This window comes from Drosophila mauritiana, chromosome 3R, assembly GCF_004382145.1.
Source record: "Drosophila mauritiana strain mau12 chromosome 3R, ASM438214v1, whole genome shotgun sequence".
NCBI classification, from domain to species: Eukaryota; Metazoa; Arthropoda; class Insecta; order Diptera; family Drosophilidae; genus Drosophila; species Drosophila mauritiana.
Window position 1 is genome coordinate 13931110 of NC_046670.1, and position 14977 is coordinate 13946086.

Consider the following 14977-nt stretch of genomic DNA (forward strand, 5'->3'; position numbering starts at 1 on the left):
TTTTCTTTATTTTTCTCTTTTTTGTTGAAACATTGAAATTGACTCCTAAGTCATTTTGAATGATTTCTTGGATGCGTTTTCGGTTTTTTGAATTTTTATGTTTCGTTTTTTTGTTTTCTTCCTGCTTTTCATCGATGAAATGTCTGCGTATGTGAGAGAGTGTTATGAATGTGAGGAGTTCAACTCAATCTGCTGGCCAGGCAGCGCACCTCGTGTCATGTGGTTCACCACCAGGCGGCGGCCGCATTGGCGGCTCCTCCGGCGGTGGCATCCGCCGAGGCCACATCGTTCGGCCCACCTCCAGTTGCCGTGCCGTTCAGCCGCGAGCACTCTGCATCTGTGGCGATCTGCAGCGCGTTCATGTTCTGCACGAAGGTTTCCAGGGCGGCGGCATTCTCGTCCTGGCTGTACGGCGATGTTCGCTGGCTGAGCGGGCTGCGGCGCAGAAATTCGTTCAGATCGCTGGCCACGCTGGCCGCCTTCGAGCCTCCGCCCGGCACCACCGAGGAGGGATCGAAGTCATAGCCAAAGGGGTCCGGCGGAACCGCCGGCTGTGCCATTCGCGTCAGCAGATTGTTCTGCCCGAAGAGGTGGGAATCTGCAAATATGTACAAATTGATTGAGGACCCTTAACCATGTTATGTGTATAAACTAACCACTGCCGTAGTCGGCGGCCACGTTGTCGCAGTAGTTGGCACCCGGAACGGGCGGCGGCTGCTGCTGCGGATCATAGGCGTTGGAGGAGCGGGCCCGGTTGCCAAACACGCTGGTGATCTCCACGTGATGCGGCGACGGCGACGCGTTGTTGCGTGTGAAGTTGGACTCCGAAATATTGTGTATGGAGACCTGCAAAAATGCAAATGCACGAATGCAAGAGGAGCATGTGACATTTTAGGAAAACTATAAATAAAGATTTGTGGATTTTATTTCAGCGTCTCTACACAAAAATGCAAAGGGAAATACATTTTCTTGCGATGTAACCTTTTCCTTCTTTTTTTTTTTTGCACAAGGTCAAATTAAAAATGTGCAGTTACAGAAAATAATTAGGATGAGAAGAATGAGGTGAATGGATTGGGCAACGGGTAAGTTTGATAGTTCGAATAGAAATCGTGCTCCCACAAACAGTTATAATCATATCCGTAACGCACCTCGTTGTTGAGATGCTGGCCCGGTATCAGGTTCTTGAGGAAGGCGGCGTCGTCGTAGCGAATGACTCCGGTGTTCGGAATGCCCTCCAGATAGGAATTGAAACCGGTGATGGTGGGCGGCGGAGAGTCGTCGCCACAATTGTGATGCATGTGGCAATCGGTCGTTCCGCCGCCGTTTCCAGGACCGTGCGATGCGGTAGCCGTTGCCGCCGAGAAGACCTCGAAGCCGTTGTAGTAGCTCGACTGCTGGTACTGCTCCTGCAGTGGCACTCCGCTCGCTGGTCCGCCAGCATTATTGCTATAATCCTGCTGCTGCTGCTGACCAAAGCACGGCCACTTGCTGGCCTTCTGCTTCAGCTCGCTGCCAATGGCCGATAGACATTTCTGCGAGTGCTTGGGACGGGCAATCACTGCCGCCTCGCCGACCAATCGGCCAGGACTTTCGGCGCTGGTTGGGGGAACGTTGGTACAGCTAATACTGATATTGTTGTGCGTCCCGTTGCCGCCATTGCCGCCGTTGTTCTTTCCGCTGCTGTTGCCACTGGAGAAGTAGGAGAAATTCGAGCTGTCGCCGCCTCCATGACCAACTGCGGCCGCACTGGCCTGCTGCTGCTGCAGCTTTTGCTGGGCGGCTCGTGCCGCTTCCGCCACAGCCTCTTGGGGCGTGTAATAGTTGACATTGCCTCCGAACTGGCGATAGCCTCCCATGGCCAGGCCATTGGTCACAGCCTGGTGAAGCGCCGGATTGCGTATGGTAAACATGCCGTTCTCGTTCTTGATGATCGCGGCAGGCTGGTCCAAGGACATGGCTGGAGGAACCGGAAGTCCGGCGCCAAAGCTTCGCACTGCAACGAATAGTTGATATATGTTAGTTCTTATCATATATGAAATTGGGGCAAGTAGAAGAATTACTCACCTGGCGGCATGGGATTGGGATTGGGCGGCATCATGCCTCCACCGGCCACTGGACCATTGCCCTGATGGAACATGGGATTGCGCAGCGTGATGATATTACCACTGGCGTTAGCTTCAATGGTGGCTGCAGTGGCTGGCGAGTGAGCCAATATATGGTCATCAGCCGCTCCTGCTGCTGATCCCCCGCCTTCTCCTCCCGTTCGTTGCTTGTTGGCCGGCCCAGAGCTGCCTGGGTTTCCGGCGCTCCCGCCACCAGACTTTCCACGATTGCGGCGACGACGCCTGGAGGCTTTTCCATTGGCGCTCGCTGCGGAGGCCGCTGCAGCCACATTGGGTGGTGCAACTGGAGCTTGGCTGCGATTGGGCCGTGGGTTGGCCTCCACCATGATAACACCGTTGGGATCCATGCCAGCGGCACCGGCTGCTCCATAGTAGCCGGCCAGGAGGTGAGACTGCTGCTGGAAGTGATGCTGCTGCTGTTGCTGCTGCTGCTGCTGCTGTTGCTCGGCCAGTGGCTTGGACAGCAAGCGGATGGACTCGCTCTTCTGGCGCAACTGCTCGCTTTTAGCCGGATCCACCTTGGTGAGGGTGATGCCAGGCGGTAGGGAAAGGTGTTCCACCTGTACACCGCGGTTCAGCTGGTCCATAATGCTGCAGTTGGGCGACTGGGCCTCCTTCGAGCTGGAGCTACCTCCTGGCTGGCTGATGCGCAAATGCTGCAGCTGCTGAGCCAGGGTGCTGGCATAGCTTCCCGACTGCGGCGGTATGGCAATTTCGTTGGGATTGAAATAGCCCATGTTGTGTGGAATGCCGGAGAGATCCTCTGCAGGGAAAGATAAAATAAGTACTAGGTTTACCAATGAATGGTTATCTTGAACTTACCCTGCTTCTGGCGATGTCCGCGCTTTCCACGCTGCGACCTCTTTGGCGGAGCAATGGACTCCGCCGCATGAGCGTTGGAGTGCTGCTGCACGGGCTGCTGTTGGCCTCCAGGCGAGGGCTTTGTTCGGCCATTGACCCGTCCACCGCGAGGCGCCTGTTGCGTCTGCGAGTGCTCACAGCGCTGATTCGGGGCGCTGCGATTGGATTCGAGATTGCCAGGAGCCTGCTTCTGCTTCCTCGATGATTCCGCTGGACGCTGCTGCTGGCTCTTGGTAGGCGGCACCTTTTCCTGCTGATACTGTTGCTGCTGCTGTTGCGGCGGATTGGACTTGCCCACGGAAGCAGACGTCGATTTGCTCTTAGGCTGTGCCAGAGCCTTGGCAGCTGGTTGCTTTTGGTTGGCCGGTGCTTCCTGTTGCTTCACCTTCTTGGCAGGTGCTGCAACTGCGGCTGGAGCCGGCTTCGCCTTTGTGACCACTGTTGGTGCAACGGGCTTGGGCGCCGGAGCAGCTGGCAGCTTGGGCTGCTGCCTTATTGGTATTGGTGGCTGCGCTGGTGTTGGGACTCCTTCGTCCGACTCACTACCAGTTTCCCACTCTCCCTCCGACGAATCTTGCATGTGCAGCGCCTTCCACGGATTGTTGTCCAACTGGCCAGGATCCAGTCTCGACTTCAAGCGTTTCTGCCTCTTGGGTGGCTCCGGTTCCGGCTCGGGAACAGGCGGTGGTGGTGTCACTTCTACAACCTTGGGTGGCTTGGAAGTCGGCTTCTTGGGTGCAGTCTTTGGCTTAACACTGCACACCGAGCTTTCGCGCGTACTCTGCGGCGTCTGCGACTTTGAGGAGTTGCTGCTCGCTGTGGAACTGGAGGCGGTGGCCACAGCCACGGCTGTCTTCTTCGCCTGCTTCTTGTTCTTTAGCTTGGCTTTTTGCTCCGCCGCAGCTTCTGCTGCCGCCGCTGCTGCTGCCTCAGCCTCAGCCGCAGCTGCTGCTGCTGCCGCTGCTGCGGCAGCTCGCTTAGCCTCTTTCTTCTTGGCCTTGGCACTCTTTTCAGGAACACTGGGCGCTGTAGCCGGAACCGTGGCATGTCGAGGAGCCGTTTCCTCCGGCTGTGTCGGACCCGAAGCCACCATATGCCCGTTGACAAAAGTGTAGAGCAGTTTGTCCTCGTGCGGAGCACAGCCTTTGGCCACTACTGTCACCTGCTGCTCGGCGCCCGGATGAGGCAGCTGCACCCGCCGTATTGTCACAATGCGCTTGGAGGGATCGGCAGTGATGGAGCTGGCCGCCATGGCGGCGATCACATCGCGAGACAGTTGGGGCGGATGTTGGGACTGCTGGGGTGGTGCGAAACATACGGGCGTGTTCTGCTGCCCGAGTCCGGGTGGATGGTAAAAGGAGGCGTTACTACTGAACTCGGGATACTGCGGCGCAGACTGCTGTGGAGGCTCCTGTCTAACAGGTTCGGCAGTGGCAGTGGTCGGGCCTCCGTTCAGGATCTCTTCCAGCTGGGCCATCTTGGCCAGCTGCTGTTGCTTGGTAGGCAAGTAGGAGAACTTGAACTCGCTGTTCGTCTGCTTGACGGTGGCGATAAGTTCGAGGATCACCGTCTCCACTTTAGCCTTTGCCCGCTGAAGGTTTTTAATGTTCGCCTCCAGCTCGCCGATGCGCTTCTTCTCCTTTTTCCGGCCGCCTGCAGCCGTCAAGGCCTTCATCTCATACTTGTCAATGAACTCCTTGAAATAGATGTCCAGAAACTGGCAGCGCAGATCCTCCAGCTCCTTAATACGTTTCTCCTCCTCCTTGCGCATCTTTTGCTTGGCCTTCTTGGCCGCTTTCTTCGGATTCGCGGTGTGCGGCTGCTGGGACTTTCCCTCGATAAAGTTGAGCGTCTCATTGATCCAGCGCTGTTGGTCCTGTTCACGGGTATAGGTATAGGTACCCAGGAACTCAGCAAAGTCCTGCATCATGTCCTCTTTGCTGTAGTCCGCTGGGATGCCGCTACCGTGCTTGAAAGCGGCCAGAGCAGCAGCCGCAGCCGAGGCGTCTGTGGCATCCGTGTGCCTCTGCAGGCTCTTGCAGAGGCTGTCCAGACGCAGTAGACTGTCGTCGTCCTCGTGCACTTCGCGGCAAATTCTGTCGAGAGCCGCCACAGCCAACACTGCTGGTAACTTTGGCGGATTGAAGGGTGATGGCGGCCGCTTCGGTGGGATGGCTGCCGGTGCGGGCACCGGCACAACTGGCTCCGGCTTGCTGCATTTGGTCTTCGACGGCGTGGCCTCCTCCGTGGACTTGGTCTTACGCTCGTTGACGATCTGGGAGAGCTTCTTACGCAGCCGATCGCGCGTCTCATTGAAGCGCGCATGATTGCACTCCTTTTTTACCCGTTTCTTCGAATGATTCTCCTTGCAGGGCTCCCCAATGTCCGCGTAGTCAGAACAGCCTAGAGGTTATTAAAAACACGTGCTTCATATCCTAGCAGAAATCTCAATCATAGCTACTCACATTTTCGCATCTTCTCCTTGCTCTTCTTGTTGCCGCCAACTTCGCCATTTTTGCCTCCGGACTGGGGCACGTTCGATTCCCCTAACTTGGATTTGGCACCCGATAAGCCAGTGGTGCTATCTGGTTTAGTGCGTTTTCTGCAATGCAACATAAACTCGTAAGTTAATGATTTGAATGCTTGCTATAAATTAGAACTTACATTATCTGAGAATCGTGCAACATCATTAGCTGATCCACTCCAAATTGCAACTTCTCTATGTTGGCATCACCCAAAGTAAAACTGCAATAAGAATTATAATCGATTTTAGAATCACAACAGCACAACTGAACTTCTTTCTCATTCAGTCTCGTTTTAATTTTAAATATTTTTTATTTTAAATATTTCTGGCGTGCGAAACAGAAGCCTGCTAGAATCTGAATTTTCACGATTGGACTGACATGTCCCTCGTGGTGGGGATAACGATATGCGAAGCTAAGGACCCAATTAATCAGTAATCGATAGCCGATATGATCAAGAGGTCAATGCAAGTGCACAAAAAAAAAAAAAAAAAATGCAAAGTGCTAGACTATTAAATTTTAAAAGCATAATGTGTACAATTAAGAAGCAGCAACTAATTAATTATACACATAATCAAACAACTTTATTGGCTTGTTATTATTTTTTTAACTCCTGCAGTATTTTGCAATGACAACCCTGTTTGCATTCTTGTGGTGCAGATGGTCCCTAATAAAACATGTCCGCAAATTTCAAAATGGCACATGTCAAAAAAGAAAAATGGTGGACTGTCTTGGTTAAGTTCATTTTAAACATTTGGTCTTCAATACTTACTCATCAGTGATTTTGAAAGGTGAGTATCTGCGATGAGGATAATAAAGCCTATTAAGAAACATTCACGTTGCAAACAACTTAGGCGAGAAAACTTACCCAATAACTTGAGCCAGAAACTGCTCGAACCGATTGTCCTCCTTGTCGCCAACCACGCTGTTTAGCCGCAGGCGCAGATCGCCCTTGAGCAGCTCCAGGTGACCGAAATCCGTGCTGCTCGAGTTGAATTTGACAAAGAAGTTGGCGTAGATGGAGAGCACGAAGGTCCAGTATGTTTTGTACACATAGTGCTGGTTTCGCAGCTCCTGCAGCTCGGCGGGACTGGGCGCCAGCTTCCGATTGAAGAACATCAGCGATGGAATCGTGGAGCGCAGCTCCTCCCGCGTAAACGACAGCGGCTGGAAGCAGCGCAGCAGATATTTGGTCAGCAGCGGCGACAGCTGGTTGGACAGGATCTTTCTAGCCAGCTGGCATGCGGAGACGCGGCAGTTCTCACCGCAGATGAACTGCGGCTCGATGGTTTCGTGGCGATAGCGCTTCCTGGTGGCCAGGTGCTGGAATACCGCCCATGCGATGTGATATGTGGTGCGCAGGGTATCGGACGTCTCTGCCTGGCGACGGAACACCGATCCACTGCTGGCGCTGCCTGTTGGTGACTCATCCTCTGGCAGATCGCTAGTGCGTCGCTGCTGCTGGGCGGTGGAGGTGGAGGAGCTCGTGGTAGCCGCTATGGCCGCATTGTGCTTGGCCTCATCACTGGTGCAGGTGCTGAGGATCTTGGACTTCATCAGCTTCGGATCCTTCACGACAATGCCGAGCGTTGTGCACTTGGCGCAATGGCCCGCTTGTCGCGGTCGCAAAGGAGTGCCGGCGATGGAGCAAGTGATGCATTTGCAGTTCCTGATGGTAGATATAATGATAAAAATAATTTTAAAGTTTTAATTCATATAATTTATTATTTTGTAACATTTCAGGTTGCGTAGATTGTGCAACTTACTCGTTATGGTGCTCGAGAAGTGAATTGCACTTCTTGCAGAGATCCTCGTGCACCAGCTTATTGGGCGGATCGTAGAACCCATCGGGCCACTTCAGCTTCGTGAAGGCCATGATATTCTTCCAGGCCAGCTGGCGATCGACGATGCGCTGGAAGTCTATAAACTCATCGTCGCTGATATCCGGCAGCGAAAACGATGTGGCGTCCAGGACGACCTTATCGAATATGTTGTACACATCGAGCAGGCCCATCCGACGCTCGTGCTCCGTTGGCGACAAGTTAAACTTATTTAGCTCGATCCAGATGTCCGTCCAGCGCCGCTCAATGGAGTGCATGTGCTCGTCGAACAGCATGTACCGCTTAATCAGCGCCGTCGTCTGGGCCGATGGAGCCACCTCCTTCAACGACAGGATGCAGGCCAGCATGGTATCACCCAGGGGTGTGAATACATGCTGCTGGAAAAGGCGCTGGCATAGGAGAACCCACGACAGCCTGAACTTTCGCAGGAAATCGTTTTCAAACGCAAACAAGCTGAGCGAGATCTTCTGCGAGATGCAATTCAGATCAGAGTAGCCGTCCAGAATGTCTACACAGGGTTAAAAAGCAAGAGTGATTCATTGAGTTTATAGGTAAGTAGAGTGTTCCTATAAAACCAGTTCTGGGTAAAAGATAAAGTTCTTGGGAGAAGAATGTGCCCCTTATTTATTTAGTTAGCTATCATTTGAGAATTCCCTTACATGTCAGCATCCTTTCTGCCGAAATCTTCTCGTTTTCCTGAATATTTTGGGCAATTTCGATCATGCCCTCGGAAAATGCCTTCACAATGCATTCGACATTATAGGCGAGTATTTGTAGCAGCAGCATCGGATTGTTAGCCATTAATCTGTGGACAGATAATGTGTTTCATTGGGGGCTTTAAAGTAAGCAATGCAGGACTGGGGTGTTCACTTACATGGCGCTGAATAGCACTAATATCATATTGTCGGAGATCGCTGTGTCATCAATAAAATCAAGATATTCGGCATTTTTATCGTAGAGGTAGCCGCTCGTAATCCAATAGATCTCCTTGTTGCACTCAAGCAGCTTCTCAAACTTATTGTAGGCAGCATCGTTTCTGGAACAGAGATGTTTATATGATTACCAACTGACTTATGGAACTTTTTTCTTATTGCAGTATTGCAGACTATTCTTACTTCAACATGGGGCTGTAGGCCTTGATCAGTACGTCTAGCAACATGACCACCATGTGCGCAGCCTTAAATTGATCCATCATGATGGCCATGATGGTTTCGCGGTATTCGAGACATTCCTTGCAGGAACAAAATGTGAAGAACTCCTCCTTCCGGTGTTTCACAAATATGAAGGCAAGATTCTGGAAATATAGCTACAATGGATTAGGAGCACGTTTCGTTATACATCTTAATCCTTTCAAGCAAACACACCGTAATTGCACGCAGCTGTCCGTCGGCGTCACGCAGCGGATTCTTTGGATCCTCAGAGAACAGGCGCATGTTCTCAATGGCCATCTGAAAACAAAGTGAACGATAGTGAGTATTTATTGAGAAATGTAATGTATTTGCTATGATTGCACCTATCCATATTCTAAAGCATACTTCCAAATAAGTCTTCTTTAAACCCAACAAAATAACATAGCCCATCTCAACAATGAGAAACTGTTTGAGTATATTGAAGCATCTAAGGTCGATCTAATAAGATCATTTCTACCTTTCTAGAGTCCATAACTAACTCATTTGAATTGATAACTCATTAAATCCAATCTAAATGTAGGTATAATATATAAATCCCACACACAACTTTAATAGTAAATTTAAATGAAGAAAATACAAAATGAAATCGATCTCCACAGCTTCGGTCAGCTTCTGGGAACCCACCAAATACGATCGCGTCTCATCGTTGGGATCGCCGCCCTTGTGCTCGCACTCGTGCAGCAGCTTGTCGCTGAGCTCCAGTTCGATGGCGTTGTCTTCCCGCTGGCTCCACTGCATCAGCGATACGACCTCCTTGTAGACCGTCTCCGCTTTGGGGGCGGGGGCATATGGATCGAAAGGAGGCAGGGCGAGGATCGTGTGCAGCGTGTTGATGATGTTGCCGTCGGGAAAGTTGAGCCGCTCCAGGAGCTGGCATGGCGGTGAGCTGCTCCGCGCCGGCTTCGCCTGTTGGACACCAGCAGGCGGTGGCGACGAATTCAGCTGGGAAGCGGTGGCGACGCAGGAGGAGGACGCTGTGGCATCCACATCGCCCTCCGCATCCGCATCCACATCTACATCCATGGAGGACAGAGACATCACATGGCAGCAGGAAGGCGGCGCCTCCTCCATTGGCAGTTCGCCATTGACCAGCGGCTCATCTGCATCCGTTTCTTTGGTGTGCGCCACCTGATCGGCCATTTCTGGCGGGGCTTTCACGCGGTGGGTGGGTCGATGAGCCCAGCCAACTCAGTCAGTCCCCGGCTCCGGATCACTTGTTAGTCTTTGGTGCTTCTGCTGGCCAAATCCGCGTATGCGCGACGCATTATTATATACGAAATCACAGATGTAGATGCACTTTCACTCGCTCACTGTATGCGCGCGCGTGTCTGTGTGTGTGCGCTGGTGTGCGAGTGTATGAGTGTGGGTATTGGATTGGTTTGGTTTTTGGAATCGAAATCGGTTTTGGAAAAGAACGCAACGCAACGCGCTTTTCCCCTCGAATCGCGCCAAGTGCGCCTTTGCTTTCATCAGCGTTTCACCGCTTGGCCATCCGTTTGGATTTTCCGGGACCCGACTTTTCGTTGCCTCGCAATTTCCGTTTCGTTTGCACCCACGATTGTTGTGATTTTCCGCTTTTTGTGATTTTTCGCCTGCTCGTTGCAATTCGCTCGTTTCTCGTTGATTGCATTCGCAGCGGTGTGCCCGTGGCGGCCTTCGCTCAAATTACCGCCACGCCGCGCAAGAGTCACGAATAAATGGTCATACCCCGTGCACATTTGTATGGCCGAAAAGTTTTCTACATCTATCCCAAAGAAAAAACACAAACTTTTATGTATATGAGCTCCATTTTACTTATCTGTGGTTCTCGCATAGAAAACTGTACTAATGAGTTCTTAAAAATTTGGTTTGAGAAAATTAAAAAAAAAAAACATTTTAAGCCATACAAATATGTTATGTATGTTTCATATACTGTTTTCAACATTTATTTTAGGTAAAACAGATGTATGTATTTATACACAAAAAGTTTACGATAAATCTAAAAATTTAATTTTCTGTTTGTGAAGTATGTATGTTTATAATCTATGGTAATGTATTCTTTATTTTATAATTATTTAAATTCGATAGTTTTGTGGCCCAAATGTCGCACTGATTATATCCGTATCTCTCCGATGTATTGACAACCCTGACCGAATTTCGTAATTTCGAAACGAACGAATTCAGCCGGCGAAGTGGAGAAGAAAATGTCCGCATCGACGGACCAGGATCCCGTGGAACTAATGCTGAAGAAGACCGGCTGCATAGAGCTTCACTACAAGGTGCAGGAGTGCATCGCCGAAACTGGTGACTGGAGGGCTTGTCAGGAGAAGGTGAAGGAGTTCCGGGCGTGCATGCAGAAGTACGTGGAGCAGCAGAGCCAGAAGTATGCCCACGTCAAGTAGCATCCTGCAGAAGTTCCTCAGCAACGGTTTGGCCTTCGGCAAGTCCACCAAACTGGCGCTGGTGGTCCGAACCGACCTGAAGATGTCCAAGGGAAAGACAGCGGCCCAGTGCGCCCATGCGGCGGTCATGTGCTACCAGAGCTCTGTGCAGGGAACCAAGCTGCAGAACGCCGTTCTGCAGCGTTGGTGTCGCCTGGGACAGCCGAAGATAGTGCTGCGCGTGGACAACTTCGAGCAGCTGAACTCCCTGGAGCGACAGGCTCAAGAGTCGAACGTTGTGGCCGCTATGGTGAGGGATGCCGGTCGCACTCAGCTGGAATCTGGGACAGCAACGGTCCTCGGACTGGGTCCAGCCCCTGCCGAAGATCTAGACAAACTGGTGGCGCATTTGAAGCTTTTGTGAACTCTTAGGTTTATGCAACGTTACAAATAAAGTACAAGTAATCAACAAGTGCTCAGGCGGCGGTCTTCTTTCCCTTGGAAACCGTGGATATGGTAAGGGACACTGCTTGGCCGAACATCTCCACCAGGTCCGAGGTAACTCGCTCCGTGATCTGCCGCAGCTTGCCATTGCCCTCGCCGCAGATTAGGCGCTCGATTCGCGTGGTGGGGCACTGAACCTGCACGGATGTGTAGACAACATCTGCAAAGGGAATCGGAATTGAAAGGGATTCCTTTACGAGTGTACAGAAAAGCTCACTTTTTTCCACACTATAGTACTCGATCTCGCACTTCAGGTTATAGGGTATCTCCTGCGGCAAGTAGTCCAGCAGACGAGCCCGCACACTCTCCACAATTAGTGCTTCTGGGCTGGAGTCCGTATGCATGTCGGATGGGTATTTCCAATCCCTGGGCTTGGCCTGGCCCACCAGGTAGTTCTGCATCTCCTGCAGCCCATTGCCGGTCAAGGCGGAAACAAGAAACACGTCGCTAAAATGGCTCCAGCTAGACTCCCGCTTGTTGATTCTTATTTCTTTCGCGGGAGCACTTTTCGCCTGGACTTCCCGCTTGCCAACTGTCAAGGTGTCGTTGGTGAGTGTCTTGATCAAATCCAGCAGCAAACGCTTCGACTTCAGGGCGTCTATCTTGTTGAGCACCAGGAAACTGGGCAGGTTACTATACGCCTTCAGCGTATCCAAAACAGTGGGATGCAGTTCCTTCCTCGTCCAGGCATTTGAGGCGTCGTGCACCACAGCGATGATGTCCGCATGCTGTATGGCATGGCGGTAGGCACTCTTAAAGTTCTGGTCCAGGTGGTGCCGACGAATCTCATGTTGCGTGACCAGGCCCGGAGTATCGTAAAAGACCAACTGCGTCTGGCCGATGGTGTAAATGGCCGTGTTTGACTGACGAGTGGTGTGCACCTTGGCCGAGGTGGGACACACTCGGTGGTTCACCGTGTTGTTGATGAACGTGCTCTTTCCCACATTGGGCACTCCAATTACCGCGATGTGCAGCGATCGTTGCTCCTCTCCGGGGTTCCTCGATTCTGCGGGCGGTGGGCGCGTGGTCGTAGCCACTGCATCGTTGGTTTGGGCGGCGCCGGTCAAGCTGCGCACGTTCACCAACAACAAATTGTGGTTTTTCGTGCTATTCAGCAATTTTAACGAACTGGCTAACAAATTATAGCGCATCTTGCTATTTACACTGTTTACGCTAAATAAATTACGATTTACACAACAGCTTTGTATATCGATATCGCTATCGATTGTTGGTAGTGGTTTGTTTATTTTTATTAATCACTTTTTTAATATTTTGGCGCCAAAGTTGTTGATTTCGTTTTCTAAGTTTAGAAATTATGCATATAAAGTTATATTTTTGGGTCAACCATTATTAATTGCTATAAAATATATTAAAAAGCAATGCTTTCGTTAATGAATAACGTAACGTTTCTTACAACTAAACGTTTTGCTCAGATTGATTTATAAATGTATACAACACAAACAAAAAAAAAGCTGAAAGTTATTTATAATTCTCTCGTTTTTATGTGAATAATTTGATTTTTACTAACGATTAGTATTGTCATTATTATCAGGCTAACAAGTCACAAAACCGGTTTGAGAACTTGTGAGAGTCGCGCTTTTCTTATCAATTTTAATAATTTGCGTTCGAACCGCTGGGAGAATAGATTTCAATTGGGAACAAATTGGCTTTCAGTTGCTATTGAGGCCTCAACTTGGCAAGGCGAACTTAGATTATATTTCCCCAACAAAACCGAGCAATGTTATCGCCACAGCTTCTGATTCTAAGTTTAATCTTAGGGTTACAGCTGCTTTCCTTGGCCGATGCTGATCCCATGATAGAGGTCTTCAGGTGGAAGCAGATGGACTTTTACAATCGCGGTAATGATCTTCTGAGCTCGGGCGGAAGGAAGGACAGGCCCAGCTTTTCAGGTTAGTACTCAATATAGTATTACTAGTTTTCATTCAGCTATAGCAATCTCGCGGGCCGTGTTTGATAGATTTATTGGTATTAACTCAATATACACTTTTTTTTATGGTTCAACTAGCTCCGGTTGTCTTTCCTGGGAAGTTTTCTCGTCAAAAGCGTGAGATTATGACCTCCCGCGATACACCGGTAGTGGTCAACTCCCGCGCCGACAGCGACGACCCCAACGCCTCCTACATTCCGTACAACAACGTGCCCATGGGAGCCACTCATTTCCGCGGCCGCCTCTTTGTCACGATGCCACGGCGACGGGTGGGCATCCCGTCCACCTTGAATTACATCGATCTGGCCGAGGACGGTTCGGATCGCAGCCCCAAGCTGCGGGCCTATCCCAACTTTGCGCTTAATCAGTTCAACGCGAGTGCGGAGAACCTGGTGTCCGTCTACAGAACCTCCGTGGACGCATGCCAACGTCTCTGGTTCATCGACACGGGAATGCTGGAGTATCCAAGTGAGTTAATTACATTGGCATGTGATATAAAAGATCAGGTTCGATCCTTATTATTAAAAGCCTTCCATATACGGTGACCTAGAATATAAAGTAAAAAAACTCAATCATGATTCTCATTTCCAGATAACCGGCAACAAATCCGCCGTCCCAGCATTTGGGTAGTCGACTTGGCCACTGATCAGGTGCTGAAGCGCTTCGATATTCCGGAGAGTATAGCTGAGACGGGTCGCGGATTGGCCAGCATCACCGTGGATGTGAAGGCGGGTCAGTGTGGCGATGCTTACGCCTATATTCCGGATCTGGTGTACCGGCGCCTGTACGTCTATCACCTGCGAAACGATAGAATCTGGTCCTTCGAGCACAACTACTTCAACTTCGATCCCCTCTCCGGGGATCTCAGCATTGGCGGCCAGACCTTCCGCTGGGACGATGGCATCTTCTCAATAACTTTGGGTGCCCAGAAACCGGATGGGAGTCGGGATGCCTACTTCCATCCCATGGCCAGTACAAATGAGTTTGTGGTTTCCAACCGGGTTCTGCAGCAGGAGTCCAACGCCGCACGCTCCGATCATGGAAACGATTTCCGGGTACTCGGAAACCGTGGTCCGTCCACCCAGTCCACGATGCACGCATACGATCCGGGGACCGGAGTGATCTTCTTTGATGAGATCCAGCGCAACGGAGTGGGCTGCTGGAAGACCAGCCAACCAATCTCTGCGGAAAACTATGGGTCCGTGGATTCCAATGCCGAGGACATGATTTATCCCAGCGACTTGTCGGTAAGCAAATGGTTTGGGATAAGTGAGAAAAAAGTAATATATCACATCTTACTTCTGTAGATTGACGAGGATGGCACCATTTGGGTCATGTCGAACTCCATGCCCATCTTCATCTACTCCACACTGGACACGAGTGTATACAATTTCCGGATCTGGAAGCAGAAGGCTTCACTGGCCAAGAGGGGCACAGTTTGTGAGTGATTTGTGTGGAATTCCTAATGAATGTTGAACAAATTTGTTATTTAATTGAAAATACATAAGTAAGAATCACGAAATTTTCAAATAAATCGTTAGCTTTACAAATCTACTCTTTAGATTATCAAAAAATCCTAAAAGTTTAATAAAGAGATATATAAGCAAAATAAGAGCTCGGGAATCCAG

The 14977-nt window shown here is 50.5% G+C and overlaps 5 protein-coding genes across 6 annotated transcripts; 3 read left to right on the forward strand and 2 right to left on the reverse strand.

Moving 5' to 3' along the window:
- Window positions 1–92: 92 nt before the first annotated feature.
- On the reverse strand, window positions 93–10177 carry LOC117145425. 2 transcript variants are annotated; one of them, XM_033311072.1, is made up of 15 exons: window positions 9162–10177; window positions 8712–8795; window positions 8463–8641; window positions 8222–8383; window positions 8007–8152; window positions 7273–7855; window positions 6375–7175; window positions 6279–6305; window positions 5649–5729; window positions 5450–5586; window positions 2946–5387; window positions 2065–2886; window positions 1149–1993; window positions 657–846; window positions 93–598 (listed from the first exon to the last, which is right to left on the reverse strand). In XM_033311072.1, the coding sequence occupies exons 1-15, from the start codon at window positions 9675–9677 to the stop codon at window positions 225–227; spliced, it is 7389 nt and encodes a 2462-aa protein (XP_033166963.1). In that variant the 5' UTR covers window positions 9678–10177; the 3' UTR covers window positions 93–224. The 2 variants fall into 2 exon arrangements, with proteins under 2 accessions (XP_033166963.1, XP_033166962.1); XM_033311071.1 differs by having other exon boundaries at window positions 8463–8653.
- Window positions 10178–10649: 472 nt separating this feature from the next.
- On the forward strand, window positions 10650–10940 carry LOC117145430 (cytochrome c oxidase assembly factor 4 homolog, mitochondrial). Its single transcript, XM_033311078.1, has one exon. The coding sequence runs from the start codon at window positions 10721–10723 to the stop codon at window positions 10916–10918; it is 198 nt and encodes a 65-aa protein (XP_033166969.1). The 5' UTR covers window positions 10650–10720; the 3' UTR covers window positions 10919–10940.
- Window positions 10881–11372, forward strand: LOC117145429 (peptidyl-tRNA hydrolase 2, mitochondrial). Its single transcript, XM_033311076.1, has one exon. The coding sequence runs from the start codon at window positions 10902–10904 to the stop codon at window positions 11319–11321; it is 420 nt and encodes a 139-aa protein (XP_033166967.1). The 5' UTR covers window positions 10881–10901; the 3' UTR covers window positions 11322–11372.
- Window positions 11306–12590, reverse strand: LOC117145426 (GTPase Era, mitochondrial). Its single transcript, XM_033311073.1, has 2 exons — window positions 11619–12590; window positions 11306–11561 (listed from the first exon to the last, which is right to left on the reverse strand). The coding sequence occupies exons 1-2, from the start codon at window positions 12550–12552 to the stop codon at window positions 11374–11376; spliced, it is 1122 nt and encodes a 373-aa protein (XP_033166964.1). The 5' UTR covers window positions 12553–12590; the 3' UTR covers window positions 11306–11373.
- Window positions 12591–13017: 427 nt separating this feature from the next.
- LOC117142693 (L-dopachrome tautomerase yellow-f2) lies at window positions 13018–14954 on the forward strand. Its single transcript, XM_033306849.1, has 4 exons — window positions 13018–13311; window positions 13428–13817; window positions 13941–14596; window positions 14657–14954. Exons 1-4 carry the CDS (start codon window positions 13140–13142, stop codon window positions 14795–14797), a joined length of 1359 nt encoding a protein of 452 aa, XP_033162740.1. The 5' UTR covers window positions 13018–13139; the 3' UTR covers window positions 14798–14954.
- The last annotated feature ends 23 nt before the right edge of the window (window positions 14955–14977 follow it).

Bases quoted from the DNA above. Each gene is read 5' to 3' on its own strand.
- LOC117145425 (XM_033311071.1), bottom strand. From the start codon at position 9,677: ATGGCCGATCAGGTGGCGCACACCAAAGAAACGGATGCAGATGAGCCG. The intron at 8,153-8,221 runs GTAAGTGAACAC...ATCTGTCCACAG, and splicing joins TTAGTGCTATTCAGCGCCAT to ATTAATGGCTAACAATCCGA. The intron at 2,887-2,945 runs GTAAGTTCAAGA...CTTTCCCTGCAG, and splicing joins CGGACATCGCCAGAAGCAGG to AGGATCTCTCCGGCATTCCA.
- LOC117145430 (XM_033311078.1), top strand. From the start codon at position 10,721: ATGTCCGCATCGACGGACCAGGATCCCGTGGAACTAATGCTGAAGAAG.
- LOC117145429 (XM_033311076.1), top strand. From the start codon at position 10,902: ATGCCCACGTCAAGTAGCATCCTGCAGAAGTTCCTCAGCAACGGTTTG.
- LOC117145426 (XM_033311073.1), bottom strand. From the start codon at position 12,552: ATGCGCTATAATTTGTTAGCCAGTTCGTTAAAATTGCTGAATAGCACG. The intron at 11,562-11,618 runs GTGAGCTTTTCT...TTCCCTTTGCAG, and splicing joins GTACTATAGTGTGGAAAAAA to ATGTTGTCTACACATCCGTG.
- LOC117142693 (XM_033306849.1), top strand. From the start codon at position 13,140: ATGTTATCGCCACAGCTTCTGATTCTAAGTTTAATCTTAGGGTTACAG. The intron at 13,818-13,940 runs GTGAGTTAATTA...TCTCATTTCCAG, and splicing joins GGGAATGCTGGAGTATCCAA to ATAACCGGCAACAAATCCGC. The intron at 14,597-14,656 runs GTAAGCAAATGG...TTACTTCTGTAG, and splicing joins TTTATCCCAGCGACTTGTCG to ATTGACGAGGATGGCACCAT.